The sequence below is a fragment of the Haemorhous mexicanus genome, chromosome 1 (genome assembly GCF_027477595.1).
Source record: "Haemorhous mexicanus isolate bHaeMex1 chromosome 1, bHaeMex1.pri, whole genome shotgun sequence".
NCBI classification, from domain to species: Eukaryota; Metazoa; Chordata; class Aves; order Passeriformes; family Fringillidae; genus Haemorhous; species Haemorhous mexicanus.
Window position 1 is genome coordinate 82,641,479 of NC_082341.1, and position 15,808 is coordinate 82,657,286.

The window sequence follows — 15,808 nt, forward strand, 5'->3', positions numbered from 1 at the left end:
TGCAGTACAGTTTAAGTCTATGCCCCCATCCCCCTGGGCAGCTGTGTTCATCTCTGCAGGCAGACATCAAGCAATCCATTGTCAATACAATTTCTGTGGAGTTTTTACTGGTAGAAATTGCTTAAATGAAGTAAAGCAGTGCCCAGTGGCATACCTAGAAACAGTCTTTGAATTTTTTTTTTATTTTTTATTTTTTCTAAAGCCTTGTTGACGATTTTACAAGACTTACCTTTCAGGTTCTCACTGATCTCTGCTTTGTTTTCTAAGAAGTCAGTCAACAGATGGTGTATAGTTTTGCAGTAAAGGTTGAGAGATTTTATTGATGGGTTATTTACTGTCAAATATTCAAAGACAAAATGCTGCTTATTTGGGGTTTTTTATACTTTACTCTCAAAGCATTTTTGGAAATGATCCTTTGATTTGTCTTTTGTAAATTGTCTTAGTTTGCATTGTTGAAATAGTTTCTGCAACAAGGCTTTCCACTCTTAGCATCTTGTTATTCAAGGAGATGATTTTACATTGAGAGAAAGTTAGGTGTCACTTCCACGCAGAACCATCAACAGCACCAGGGAGTCTCACTCTTCACAGTAAGACAAGAAAGACAAGGCATACAAATAGATAGATATATGATTACTTCTTGTCCCACTACATTCAAGGTTTTTGTTCTTTAGAATTAGGAATGCCATTTTTCATTCTACCTCAAAATTTATTTATATTTTAGTGTTAGTTTTCCAAAGAGCTTTTGAACTACTTAAAGAATGCATTTCAGCCAAGAGAGGCTGCACTGTTACAGTATTTCTGGTGTACTGCATATACCTTACATGAGAAGTAACTTAGAGTGTAAAATAACTGACCTGTCATTCCTGTAATTACTAAATGACATTTGGTCAACTGGGCGGTTGATAATGCCAAACTGTGACAGAAACAATTAATTTGATCAATTTGAGTATCCATTGCTGTAGCTTTCTCTAGCACACCTATGGCTCAAACACACTCCTATTATGCTGTGACATGAAAAAAACCCCACATATTTATGTTTCATTATCATCAGACAGAGAAGAAAAAGGGGTAAATATGTGAGAGTGTCACAAATAGTGAACATGTTAAGTAAAAGCTGTTCACATGAATGTACTTGAAATAAAAAGGGTTTACAGTGAAAACATCTGACTAAGTTTCAAACCCGTGGCCCATTTTTAGCTCTGCCTGATGATGGGCACTCTTGTAAATGGGGATGTTAATTTTTTATTTTTATTATTATTTCTTTTTATTCTTCTTAAGTGTTCTAAGTTGGCAACAACCTGTCAATATCAACTCCTACATGACTTCAGGATGAAAACATTTGTGAGGGCTGTTCCTCTTTCGTGGTTTGACCCCAATCAGCAGCTAAGCCCCACGCAGCCACTCGCTCTCTTCCCCACAGTGGGATGGAGGACTTAAAAGTAAAAGTGAAAAGTAAAAGTGAAAAAGAGTGAAAAAAATGAAAAGTAAAAGTGAAAAAACTCAAGAGGTGTGATAAAGACAGTTTATTAAGAAGAGCAAAAGCCACACATGCTAGGAAAGCAAACCAAGGAATTAATTTGTCATAGCAAAACAGGGAATTTCCTATTCTATCACTTTGTATGGGCAGGCGCTTGGCCCGGCATCAGGTATCTTTTGGTATTCTTGCAGTTGCACTAATTTGAAGTGGGATGGAGGGGCTGAAGATATCTTTTCTCCTGTCCTATTGGAAGATCTCTAAAACAGCTGGGACAGCTGAAAGATGAGCCCACTTTTTGCTTGAAATAGAAATTATGTCCTTTTATTCTCACATGATCAAAATCCCATCACTTGGATACACTAACTGTGGCTTGCCCCACCTTCTTTCCACAGAATTTTTTTAGAAAATTTAGTAGTAGACTAGCCCTTGATTTCTGCTATTTCTACTTGGTTTTGATTTTCTTCTTCTTTTTTTTTTTTTCTGATCCCATCTTCTGCACTGTGTGATCACTCTTGCTACCTTCCATTTTATTCATTCCAGCAGTCAATAGCTTGAATTCTCTTTCTCTGTTAAGACAGGCAGATATAAATGTTTCGTCTCTCCTGAGCAAAGCAGTGCTATCTGGGCTTTAAGCTCTTCTCTATTGACAGGTGTACAAGAGAGTTTATATGACAGCATTTCAATAACTACACTGCCAGTTTGAGGTGTCTCATATGTCTGCTCTGGATGTCCCTTTATGCCATCTCCAGGATGCCCTCTCTCCTCTTTCAGTTTTGCATATAGTACAAGCCTGTGGCTGAAAATTTTTCCTCTTTAATATTAACTAGAACAGGTGAGGCAGAAAGGGCTACACTGGTCTTGACACAATAGTCTATGCTAACATTGTTAAGACCCTCTAAATATGAGTGGTCTTAATTACAATGCCAATAAAAACTCAGTTTCACTCACTTCACGTGAAGTATTGTAATTATGTTTCTCGGTCTAGAAACCAGCACTGAGTTACTAAATAATATTTATGAAAGTTTTTCACTCTATTTTTTTCTTGCTAATATATTGTCCTAATTTTGCTAGTATCTTCCAGAAAAATTATAAAGTGGTGGGCCTTTTCACTTTTTCACAGGAAAAAAGGCATAAAAGTGTACCTTAAATATTACACTGACAGTCTTGCTTTCAAAAGCAATTCTGAATGCATTTCTGTGTTTCTTTTTGACATCTTACTTATACAGTACCATTTTATTAGAGTTCTCTTTTCTGATGAGATGATATTTCTCTTTACATCTCTATTTTGTGCACAGTCTTTACACTGAGTGAAACTAAGTATTAATGATTGTCACTGAGTGCTGTGCTGTGTCCCCATAATATGTGCTTTCTGTAGCACTAAAGTGGCATTTTACACTCTGGGATCCCTCTGGGATCATTAAACCAAGGTTATTCCTGATTTCATCATCAAGATACTGTACCTGAACTATAATAATGATTTACTGTGTAGCTGGCATATATTTCACTTGACTTAATATTAGGAAAATGTTCCATTTGTTCAATAAATGAATTAATGACAAGCCTCGCAGGAATAACATTTGCTTAAAAGGGGGAAAGGCAGATTTAGGATTTAAGTTGGGATGTTAACTGAAGATTGCACCACAAAGTCATGGCTGATTTCTGGGGCCAGGTTTTGTCTTCTGATCTTCTGTGCTGCTGAGGATCTTGATGAATACTTTGGGTTTATAGTATTCACATTTCAAAATTATTTCTGTTGGAAGAAAGCTTTAGTCATGTAAAGTGTCACTGTTTTAAAAAGAAGTAACTAGGGGTGTATGATTTCATAAATGCAATGGAACATCTAGTTGTGGTTGGGTTTTTTGGAGTTAATTCTGGATAATCAAAAATTAAACATTTTTCTTGCCTTCCTGTTTTCAGTTTTTTGTAACATACCATTCTTTCTCATCTTGAAAAGAGACTGAATCAAACAAATTTACAAGGTGACTTAAAATATTGTTTTACAAAATCGTGTGCTTAATATTGAGAATGTATGTCAGTGTTTTCATCTCAACACTGCTTTACACTGCTTTTGTGTTCCTCCCCTCCCACTGCCCAGTTGTTCCCGCTCCAGGGAATAACCAAAAGGACAGTATTTTTCCCATTCTTCCAAGATGTTTCTCTCTAAGGTTTTTCTATGATAGCAATAGTCAGCAACAATTATTTAGAGTGAAAGTGAGCCAAAATTTTGTATATATATAAATAATAGTACTAGTTAACAAAAGTCCGTGTTTTATTTGGATAATTGCAACTTTGCTCTTTGGACTCTGCTGTTTATTCACTACATTGGAAGTTGGTAGCAGCTGTTCACAAACATCTTTGGGATGCAGAATTTGACCTTTGTTCTGCTGCTCTTTAGGGTCTTGGTTCTGGTCTTCTTGCAGGCTGAAGAGAGTGAGTCTAGACAAGAACCTGTCTAGATTCCCTGTTTATCTGGGCAGTCACTCCTACAGTGTCTGCCTCACTGGAGATGGGAATACTGGCTAAAGGTTTCTATCTTTTTCATCTCTGGGCAGCCAGAATAAGCACCTGGAAAAGAATTTCAGGCAATGATTTTGATAAGCAGACAAATTTAGATGTGAATATCTGGTGAAAATGCTTTTCATCCAGTTAGAAGAGGAAAAAAGGTAGTATTATGTGTGCAAGATGAATGCCTTTGTGCTACTTTCTGTGGTATGCAGCAGACACAGAAAGAGCATTGCACTGTACTGTTCCTCTCTCCTCTAGTCTGAGGAAAGCATGTCATAGTTGTATCAAAACATTTGCAAAAGCTTTATATTTTGTATTTGAAATTATTTGGTGGTAGGGAAGGAAGGGTAATTCACTGAAAGACAGTGTCATTTGGCATAGGTAGTGGGACATTTTGAATGGGTAATAAATATATTTGCAGCTTTTTCTAGCAGTATAGTGCTCTCCTGTATATGCTATGTATTTCTTTCTATTCAAAACTCTCCTGCCAATTGCTTCTCTGATTTATTAGACTGATGTGTGCATGAAGAGGATCACTTTCCTATTGTAGAGCATATTTTTTATTACTGTTCTCATCATCCAGCAAGCCATGGTAAGACTTTGCACAATATATATATAGAAATAAAACAACCTAGATTGATATCAATATCTGTAATTTGGTGCTTTCTCAACATATCTCTACTAAAAAGGTTGTCAGGAAAAATTATTTCAATAAGGAAAATCATAGTCCTGATAAAAAGGACCTGCCAAATGAAACTTTTAAGGTAAAGACCATCAGTTGATCTTCAAAATGTGTTTAAAAATACAGAGAGATGGCTGTTACTGAGCTGCTGAGAATGGTGGCAGCAGAAGGCACAGGTTTGTAGAGACATAAGAACACCTAAGGCTCTAAAACAGAAATGCCCACCTTAAAGCCAGGATGTGTATATATATATATTTATACACACACACACACACACACACACACACACACACACACACTCATTTATTATTTAATACATACATACATACATATATATATATGTAAAATTTTGCATATTGATCTGTGGGTAATTCAAAGTGTATTAGCTGTGAGGCAGGTGACTTGTGCTGGCTTTTACTTTATTTATAAATCTCATGTAGATGGGGGGACTGAGGAAAGATTCTGCAGTGCAGCTTTCTGCTTCACTGAAATTCTTAAACTGCAGGTCGTAGCCTGCCTTTGTGAACTTGGACAAAAGTTAAAATTTTATATCCCTGGAGTTCTATTAGCAAAACTTCCTACCAAAGAGGGATATTAGAATGCATTGATTAGCTCTTGAGGGAGTAGCTTGCTCCCAAAATACTTCAGGACAGAAAATTGTCACGTGCCTGAGAGATTCTTTGAATAATACCTCATTTCTGAGAAGAGAACACCTCTCATTCAAATCACAGTATAGAATGTCCTGTGAGCAGAGGTCATCAGGTATGATGTTCAACATAATAAATTGTAAATGTATTTTTAATCTGAGAGGAGGCCTTTTGTTTATTCTGTGGGGCAAATTGAGGTAACTACAGCAAGCATCAATAAAAAGGAACTTCTTGAATTTCCAATTAGAGCTGAAATGTCAGAGTTGTTTTGTTGTTTGGGCTTAAATGACTGGAAAAAAAAATTCTCTGGTCTTGTGCTCGCATTGACTAAATCCCATATATGATACCCTTAACTGAAGAGAGTGAACTGCAGCTTCAGAAATTTTCATATATCACTGAGGTGATGTCCTCTGTTGCTGTTAAAATATTTGAAGTGACATACTGCTATCTCTAAAAAACTTACTTTTGCTTTACATTAAAAAAAAAAATTGAATTTTCTTTATTTTGTTAAACTTCACTAGGTATCTGATTATAGGAATACCAGGATGTTTTTAGTTGAAGTATATGTGTCAGTTCTTTTCATCAATAATAAATATAAACCTTCATTCTCAAATAGATACTTAATCATCTTTAAATACCAGAAAGTAAATGATCCAAACTGTTGGTGTTAATCATAATTTTTCATTTAATGTCAGACAGTACTAAATCTGTTGATTGGTTGAGTAATGCCAATGTCTTTGCATCCTAAATTAATATTGCTGTTGCACTGTCAATGAAGTGCATGCTGCTGAACCTTCTTTGGCATTGTGCATTTTTTGAAAAACAAAGACCCTGAATCAATAACAAGCAGTTAAAATACCTACTGAGGGCTTGGGCATCTGTGTATTTTATCATATTTATGTGTGCTCCTCAGTTTATAGTGTAGGTCAGTGCCAATCTGTTAATTTTAGGAGATACAGCTTTTAACAGTGAGACTGAAAATTGCTTTTCTGATGCCTTCTCAGTCAGACAAGCCCTAAAGGTCAGCTCTGTGCTTGCAGTTAGAAGTGTTATTTGGAATATCCCACTAGCCCTTCATGATTGGAGTAGGATACTTGTGTTGTCCTTCAAATGTAACGTTTTTTGAAAGTATTAAAGTGCTTTACAATTATTTGTAACTCATGCCTACCCAGGGTTTTTTGGTTTTTTTTTGTAAAATCTCAAATCACATGAAAACTTTGATTTATGATAGGTATAGGCTTCCTACCAAGCATGAAAAACAAAATGTGTCACAGAGCAGAATACATTAAGGCTTACTGACTGAGAAAGCAACGCATTTATTCATACCTTCTCAGGGCAATTTTGGGACATGATTTTTAGTCTCCTCCTGTTCAGAAAATGGTTTTGACCCTCTGTCAACCCCAGACAGAGATCCCAAGATCTAAAGAGGTCACTTAAGAGACACAGGGGAGAAAAAATATCTGTACTCAGTAACAGAAATAAGATACCCACTCCCAAAAAAAAAGCTCCTGAGTATTGATCCTTTGCTTTGCATCTTCACGTCACACAAACTTTCCACCAACCACCCACCTGGTTTCTATAGACACAGAAAAGAAGATCCCCATCCCTCTCCACACAGTGCCGTTGAACGCAGAGGGAACCATTCTTGTTTCATTTTAAGCAGAACACTGGTAGTTGAATTTATTTACATTGTGCCTGTTCACAGCTTTATGTCACCTTTGTATCTGATCTAAAAAGTCCTAATGAGAAAGCCATTCTTAAATGGGACCTACATCCAAACCCTGATTTAGATTCCTTAAACAAATTAGACTTTGGAGTTAATGCAGCAATTTGCATAACATTCTGCTCTATTTTCAGCTAAAATTGCTCAGCACTTTTTTAAACCTGTAGCAAATTGCTTCACTAATGAGGCTAAATTACCCTGTGATGTTACAGGTAAATTTGTCTGTAATAAATCTCATGTGCATTTGCAATGTACAGATTTTTCATTGTCTATCTGCTGTTCCATAGGCACATCAGAAGAAATAATGGAGAGGACTTAGAGTTTGAACCAGTATATTTGTCTAAATAGATGTGCTGCACTAAATATTGTTCCCATATTCTATTCTGATGAGTTGTTTTCCCCCCTCCACATCCATTTCAAGTTCTAGGAGTCAGTCCTCTGAAACTAGCTGGCAGTGAGGCTGCTTGTCTTCCAAACCCTTCTCCAAAAAAATAGTGTGGTTCTTTCCCTCTTAGATGGAAGTCATTTTAGCAATGTAAACAAGGCAAAGATAAATAACTGAGGAAATTTGTAACTGCAGTAAAAACATGAAGAAATATAATCATTTCATGGATACTGTGGATAGACAGTCCGTGTAGTCAGGTCGCTGTGCAGCCATCCTGGCCTTTGCTGCAGTGCCCTGGTCCATGTGGGCAAACCAGTCAGCTCACACAGTGAGCCTGAGAAGAACAGGGTGGCTGTAATCAAACAGTGTCCCACTACACAGCCTGCTACCATTTAAAAATTCTTGGGAATTTGGTTTGGCTCCTGTAGCTTCTCCTTCCAGTGCTGGAGGAACAAAGTTGCTCAAAATCCATTCACGCTTGCCCTGCTGGTTGGAAAACCAGTATCTTACAACACTAAAACCAATTCTTACTAATTGTTTCCAGAAGCAGACAAACTGAATTGTCCTTTTAATTTGGTGTTTATTGGATACATAACATCAGCTGTGCTAGCAGGCAGTTATTTTTTAGTTCTGTTCTATATGTAACAGCATGGCATTAAAAATAATTCCATGTCTTTAAATATATGTGTATTTTGATATATTAAAACATGCTTTCTTAATAGCAGAAATGTCACGGAATAAGTGGCAGATGATGCAGTGTGTTACGTCAATTAAACTGGCAATTAATATCTGTGCTATGTAGAAAGGATTGATTGTTGTTAGATTTCCTTCACCTCCTCTGGATGAAGAGTTACTCAATAGTGATTATTAAGAAAAATGTGGAAAGTAAGCATCTTACCCTGAATTAATCTTTGAATTAGGAATGTGGAGCTGTTAATAGTGGAACACTTAATGTCTTACTGGGAAGAGGAGATTGTGTTATTTTAGCAGCACACTTTATCACTCTGTCAGTCTAACAGGTTTTTTTTTTTTTTACCTATTCCTACCTCTCTTCTGTTTCCTTTCTATTTTACTTTGTTAGGCAGGGTACTCAGAATTAAATGCAGAAAAGGATGTTTCAGTTATACCTACTGGCAAAATTTGAACAATATCTCAGATACCCACTTGCTGGGTATAAATAGAACATTAAGGGTGTTTTGGTTTCTGTCACAGAAGTATTTTTAGGCTGTTTTGGAATATTTCATTATCTAACAGTCTTTGGCTAAACTGTTTAAAACTTGAAGCTTCCCTTTTCTTTCTTTTTGCATCTCTAGCTCTAATTTTTGTAACATTCCAAGGGATGCAAGAGGCAATTTCCATTATGCAGTGATTGAAAGAAAGGGTTTTGCTTTTCTTTGTTGCTGGGAGGAATCGAATAATTTTCACTCCACAGATTTCAAAGAATAAATTTCAAAATTGGGTTCAAAACCTTAGTGAGAATCAAAACACATAATATCTATTTGCTTTAACTTTGCTTCTGCTGTTGCAAAGGCATAAGCAATAGCCAGGTTCCAGGGCCAAATTTCTCATAGCTTGATATGAAGAGAGGTCGCTCACCTACATCTCGTTCACTCTGGTCTCACCAGTATCTATCCTTGAGAACCACAGTGTCTCTGATAGCTCTTCCCCATATCTCCTGTTCTTCTCAGCTCTTCCAGCTAAAGGTTCACTGATGTTATGCCATTGTTAGCAATTAGGATTAATAAGAAGGTAAAACAGAGTGCAGTGATCAAATGAGGGGTGTGACCAGACATGCATGCTGAAGCACAAATTATTTAAAATGACCAATCCCTTTCATCATGCCCTTTTTCTATTTCCTCATGTTGTTCCTCCCCCATGCATTTGGAATGACTCCCTTTTCCTATCTTTGTCCTTCTGCTAAACATTCTGTGAGTCTGGCAACTGCCACAATCCCATCAGCATGCTCTTTACCACAGGACCTTTCCATTCATTCCTCCCTGTGTGCTCACTTTACCAGGTAGCAAAGCTCAGGCGGAACCTCTCCAAGCCTTGGAGTGGTTCCTTCAGCAGCCCATCGAGCAGTGACCTCCCAGACCTTGTCTTTGGTATTGTCCCTTGCTCTGCAGGGTTTGTGTACATCAGTGGGGTTTATTACTTTTCCTGTCTCATCTCTGTTTATATGCTGGACAGCCACTGAGCAGATGTCCTCACAAAACAGGTGCCTGTACATTCCAAGTATCTACATACCCTTCACATCCTACATTTCATTTCCTTCCACACATGCAGACAATCTGTTGTATTGAATTGGGAAAGCAAGCTATCAAGAATTCATATGGTAAAATCTTACAGTAATCAAGCATATAGAGATATATGTATATAGATATAGTTTCAGACATATTGTCAATGTCTTTTTGTCTTGTTTTTATCAGCACATATGCTTCAGCCTGGTCACATGTAACTCCTGGTAGATTAAGTGTCTTGGGATAAACACCACTAAGTCAAAGATAAGCCTTGAAACAGATAAATTAATTTCTCATAGGCTCTTGGCATGGGGTATAGAAGCTGTCCTTACTAAGAACATAATTGACATCTTCACTGCCCCCAGTATCAGCCTGAACCCCTTCTTGAATCTAAATTTTATTTTCATATGGATACAAGTACATATTCTCAGATGTAATGTAGAAAAAACTTCATATTATGCTGGAGGAGAAGACTCTGTCATCAAGCTGACATGAGTGCACTTTTATCAATCTGTGTACTAGAGAGTCTGGCACCTACTCCTGTCCTGTCTGCCTGTGTTTTGGCATCAATGGGGCCAGTCAAGTGCTTGTGGCCAGCAAGTAGACAGTGACACTAATGGCAGAGAGCCAACGTTAAAGGAAAGTTAGAAAATATCATGGTAAAAGAAAACACATGATTCCTCAGATGAAAGAAGGAAGATGCATTCTTCCATGGAAATAGTTTTTTTCCCAAAATTTATGTAATCTCTGTTCTTTCAGTTTTCACTTTGATTGGCATAGATTCCTAATCACAGCTCTCTATTTAACAGCTCTCTAACAGTGTCTTCCAAAGACATACACAAAATATTTTCAGTGAGAAAAAGGAAGGAAAACTTTCAGAAATTACTGGTATCCATGGATTAAGAGAGTCATGAGAAACAACGCAGCACAGATTCACCCAGCCTTGTTAATATTGTTAATCCTTCTCTTCTGATCCTATTTTTTTTTTTTTGAGAAAAGGTGGTGTAAAAAGGGGACAATGCATTTGGGACATGGGTAGATGCAACTGAGCATACTCAGTTGCTGGAGAGTTGAAGGTCATTCTTTTGAGATCAGAAGTGGCTGCTTTGGGGCTGCTCTGTGTGAGAATGGAGTTGGTCCTCTGTATCTCCTGACAAGTTGGTACTCCACTGTTTGTTTCTATTAGGCAAACAGACTCTGACATATTCTCTTTTCCTCCTAGAGGTAACAAGGCAGCAGCCACTGGTATGTCAGTAAATATTATATTAAGAAATGTTTTCTTCATCTTAAGTTAGGAAAAAACCAGAAGTATCAAATTGGGATTTGGGATTTTATGCCCCATTGGTAAAAACTGCTGCTTATCCATCCATCCAGGCATTTTTGGCATAGACATTTGGCAGTAGCACTGCTGAATTCACTGGAGCGGTGACTAACTTAGCTGAGATCTGCCTCAGGAGACTAGGTCAGAATTATCCTCTAGGCTATGGCTCTTAGCTCCCTAAAGGACTTGAACAAATAATTTCATTTCCTTTGCCTCGTTTTCCATGCATTTAAGAAGATCCTGTTAACATCCATCACAGTCTCACAATTTGTCAGGCATACTTAAACCTGCTGGAGAGTATAGTTTTAAACATCTATATAGATATTTGATAGAAGCACGAAGATGGGGTGAGACTTGTGGTGAATAAAAGCCTGTTGTAAAAAAAAAGAAAACAACCAAAGCAAGAGAGGAGTCCAGATAAAAAACAGCATCAGAAACTGGTCTCCTAGTTGTGAGCAATCAGCTCCATCCCTCCCTGCATGACACAGTTACTCTGCCAAATACCTGAGCTTGGAAATTCAAAGAAAGTTTGTAAAATAAATCTTCTATGTCCTAGGTAAGAATAGGTTCTTTCTTCAGTAAAATTTAAGAAATGTTGTCAAGTTATGTAAAGTGTTATGTAACAACTGTTTAATTTCTGTTATATTACCCTTTTTTTTTTTTCTGACAGAAATGCATTTTAGATTAATATTTAATGCCTTTGCTTTTAAGAAACTATCTTTGAATCACTTCAATCTGCTGCTGGCTTCAGGTTCCTGGGAGAGGAGGAGCTGCATGAGCTGAGCACTAGTGTGCTGTCAGCTACCATAACTGGAAAGGGAAGGTGCAGCTCAGGAATTCTGTCTCAGTGTAGCAGAAACACACATTTCCCTTTAGAAATGATCAGCAGATAGCAAAGCCTATCACCTAAGAGCATCCACAGGATAAACTGCTGGGGAGCATGAGATGCCACTTGATTGTGTGCAAGGGAAAGAGTGGGAAAAACAGCATAGGCACAGAGTCTTTCTGAATGGAGACAGAGCCCTCTGAGTCTTTAGCTGAATTGTAGCACACAGAATGATTTTTTTTCTACTAAGTAATACTTTTTCTCATTCTTACTGTTTTTTTTTTTTTTAGCAGCAAAGCAATGGAAATATTCATTCAACATATTGTGGTTTAAAAATATAATTCACAAAGATAAGCAGGCATGTTTTCATTCTGTCGTTCCTGATATTACTCATCACACCAGGCAACTCATATATTTTTTAACTGTATTCTTTCTTCTATCAGATCTTGTTTCTTCTCCAGGGTTGAAGTGTGAAGCTCTGTGGTTGATTCACCTTTTGTAGAACTGATGCATAAATTTTTGTTCCTAGTCTTTTTAGTAAATGTCATCTGTTTTGTCATGTAGGTGGCTCTTCATGTAGCATGCTTGGTTTTAAAAATCTGGTTAGTAGGGGAAGCAAATGTATTTTTATATGAAGGTTAAATGGTAATGGATTGTAACCTCAAGCAAACAAAACAAGCAAGATTCACCTCCCATCTCTCCCAGATTAACGTGGTAATTTTTTTTCTGGCTCAGAAGTGAGCTAATTATTTAATTGCAAGTCATCCTGTTCACATGGAAAATATTTGACTAGAGGTATATTTGCCAGCACCTTTTCTCTTTGACCCGCTCTTCTCATTTCTAAACAGAAAGAGGTCATGGTTTCTCTAAGCAGCAAAAAATTGGTGAACTTTTCTGCCTGAAATTGATATATTATACTGAAGTCCATTCATATCTCTTCATGCATCCTGTAGTGCCAGCTGCTGTAGTCTTTGAGGTGACCTGCATATTGCTCAGAAAGTTGCACATTAGTACTGATATAATGCCTATTTAAGGAAAAATATTCTATTTTATCTTTAAACACTATCACTTTGGCATTTAGACCAAAGCTGTGTGGTAACGGTATAGACATTAAAACATTTTAATTTAACACTGTAACATCATGGTGTGTATGCTTTTTGATAACACAGCTGTTCACATGCTATTTTTTGGTTTTGCTGTTACTAAAAAAATAAGACCATGCCAGATAAAGTTGAAGAAGAAAAGGAGAACTGGTTTAGCAGTAAGTAATTTCGTCTAGCTCAATTTTGGAACCCTAAAGCCTGAATCACTTTTCAGTCTTTTTTGAGGTGAATCAATTCACATAATCATTTAGGTTGGAAGCAATCAAGATCATCTAGTCCAACATTAACTCTTCACTGCAAATTCCACCACTAAGTGCCACATCTGTACACCTTTTAAATACCTTCAGGGATGGTGACTCCACCAGTTCCCTGGGCAACCCATTGCAGTGCTTAAAAACCTTTTCAGTGAAGAATTTTTTCATAATATTCAACCTAAACCTCTCCTGACATAACACGAGGCCATTTCCTCTTGTCCTACCACTTGTTACTTGTGAGAAGAGAGCAACTCCCACCTGGCTACAGACTTCTTTTAGGCAGTTGTAGAGAATGATAAGGTCACCCCTGAGCCTCCTTTCCTCCAGGGTAAACCCCAGCAACTTCAGCTGCTCCTCTCAGGACTTGTGCTCCAGACCCTTCCCCAGTCCATTGCCCTTCTCTGGACTTGCTCCAGCACCTCAATGTCCTTCTTGTAGTGAGGGCTCCAGAACTGAGCTCAGGGTTTGAGTACTCACCAGTGCCAAGCAGAGGGGGAGGATCACTGCCCTGATGCTGCTGGCCACACTATTGCTGATACAGGCCAGGATGCCATTGGCCTTCTTGGCTACCTGGGCACACTTGGCTCATGTTCATCTTGCTGTAGACAGTTGCTTTTCCAGTAGCCAGCTTTCCAGCCACTCTTCCCCAAGCCTGTAGCATTGCATGGGCTTGTTGTGAAAGTAACACCGGACACAGCACTTCACCTTGCTTAAGCTTGTGTTAGATCTATGAAATGCTAAATTGGTTCTACATAAGTTAGTAAATGAAACTTGAATTCTTAATAGATTTTATTGTACTTTCACTGTTTCCTTCTTCCAAGACTTCCCCCTGCAGAGTCCCAAGAACACATGCAAAAACTGCTTCACAAATATTTCTAATTATTTTTTGTTGTCCTAAATGTAAAATGGCCAGCTGAAATGCCTGGCTTGATTTGGGCCTTAGCCAACTACACATATGGGGAAACTTCTTGACCTTTTCAGAGTTGTCTGTGTAATTTGCTTGAAGCTAAAGCATTGTACTCTTCAGATGCTAGTTATGAACCTGTGTGTTTTCTTAAAATTAGATCCAAGAATGATTACTCTTTGAGGAACAAATAGTGCCACAGAACAATAAAGAAGTATTTGTTTGAAATGGTCTCATAATAAATTTTACTCAGTATTCCTGACCTTCTTGATCATTTGTCTCAAATATTTTTTAGATATGCTTTTTTTAGAATTATTTTTATATGAGATATCACATTAGAAATTTATTTTGTAGGCACCTAGAGTACACATAAGACTTCTGTTCCTGCATCACTTAATGGTCTCCCTCAATATTATTAGAACAAGCCTACCACGATTTATTTCATATCCTTATCTTTATGTTTCCGGTGATTCCTCCTTTTCCTTTCATCATTGCTCATCCCAATTTAGTTGATATAATGTCCTTACCACAGTAGCTGTTCCCATTCCCAGTAATAAAATGTAAAGGCAGGGCACCTAAAAGCTTCATGATGTGAAGTGCTTTTTTTTTGTTTGCTGTAGCCTTGTGGTTTTTTCTCTAGCTTGTGATGTGTTACACTCTGAAGGAGATGACGTTTCTCCAGCACAGAAGAAGCTCTTGCCAGGGCAAACCTTGATGAACCGTGAGAAACCTTGATGAGGCAACACTTGACTAATTTTGGCTGCTTTTACAGAAGTGCTGGTTTGTCAGTGTACAGTTACGTTGCCACTGAAAGAATAATACTGGGAATCAAGGCAGTGAAATGTAGCAGCTCTGTGGTGTTACCAGCACACCTTTGCTGGCCTGCAGCCTGCATAAAACACCGCTTCATTCCATTGGACACATTTATTCATACTGGTGCTCATTGCCTAACTGTGTGATTATCACTTTGGCCTGTTTCAGATAAGAAGACAAGGCGGAATACAATTACTGGTGGATCTATTGGACCATCGGATGACAGAAGTCCACCGTAGTGCCTGTGGAGCTTTGAGAAACTTGGTATATGGGAAGGCAAATGATGACAACAAAATTGCTCTGAAAAACTGTGGTGGTATCCCAGCATTAGTACGGTTACTCCGCAAGACTACAGATTTGGAAATCAGAGAACTGGTCACAGGTTTGGATTTTTCTATATTTTTTGTTCAAACTCTCTGTCATTCTTGCAAGCACAGTTCTGTACCACATGCCACTTGCTCCATCAGTGACCATTTCATGACCATCTTGTTTGCCATAACAAAAAGCTTTCAAGCCCTTTGGATTTATGTAATGTATGAATGGTTTTCAATATCATGCAGTTACAGATGTAGGTATGGTTTATGCCTGTCCTTGCTGGTTCACTTTGTTCTTGGTTAGCCGTGAGTGCTCTTGTGGGAGATGTGTTCCACACATGGATACATTGTGGTGGGAGTCTTCTGCTCTCCCTCCTGTCTGGTGTAGGGCTGGCCCAGCAAGAGCCATATTTTACTGAATTTACTTAGAAACTGTTACTCATTGCTTTTATATCCTGTGTGGTGATGTTGTGAGAGGGAGGATTTGTTTAGGGGTTTTCTGCCTTTCTTGGGATTCTTACAGGAAAGTGGAAAACTCTGTTGGAGAGGTGGGGACCATCTTCTAAAGCCTTTTGTCTGAAATTTGATAGCATGCTATGTGCTGTGTTGCACAC

General features: G+C 37.9%; 1 protein-coding gene across 2 annotated transcripts in view; it reads left to right on the forward strand.

Moving 5' to 3' along the window:
* CTNND2 (catenin delta 2) overlaps positions 1 to 15,808 on the forward strand; it is a 638,318-nt gene that overhangs the window by 484,824 nt on the left and 137,686 nt on the right. For both annotated transcript variants that reach the window (XM_059854664.1, XM_059854675.1), the window contains exon 11: positions 15,049 to 15,262. In XM_059854664.1, coding sequence (XP_059710647.1) covers positions 15,049 to 15,262 — 214 coding nt within the window. The remainder of the gene's footprint in view (positions 1 to 15,048; positions 15,263 to 15,808) is intronic.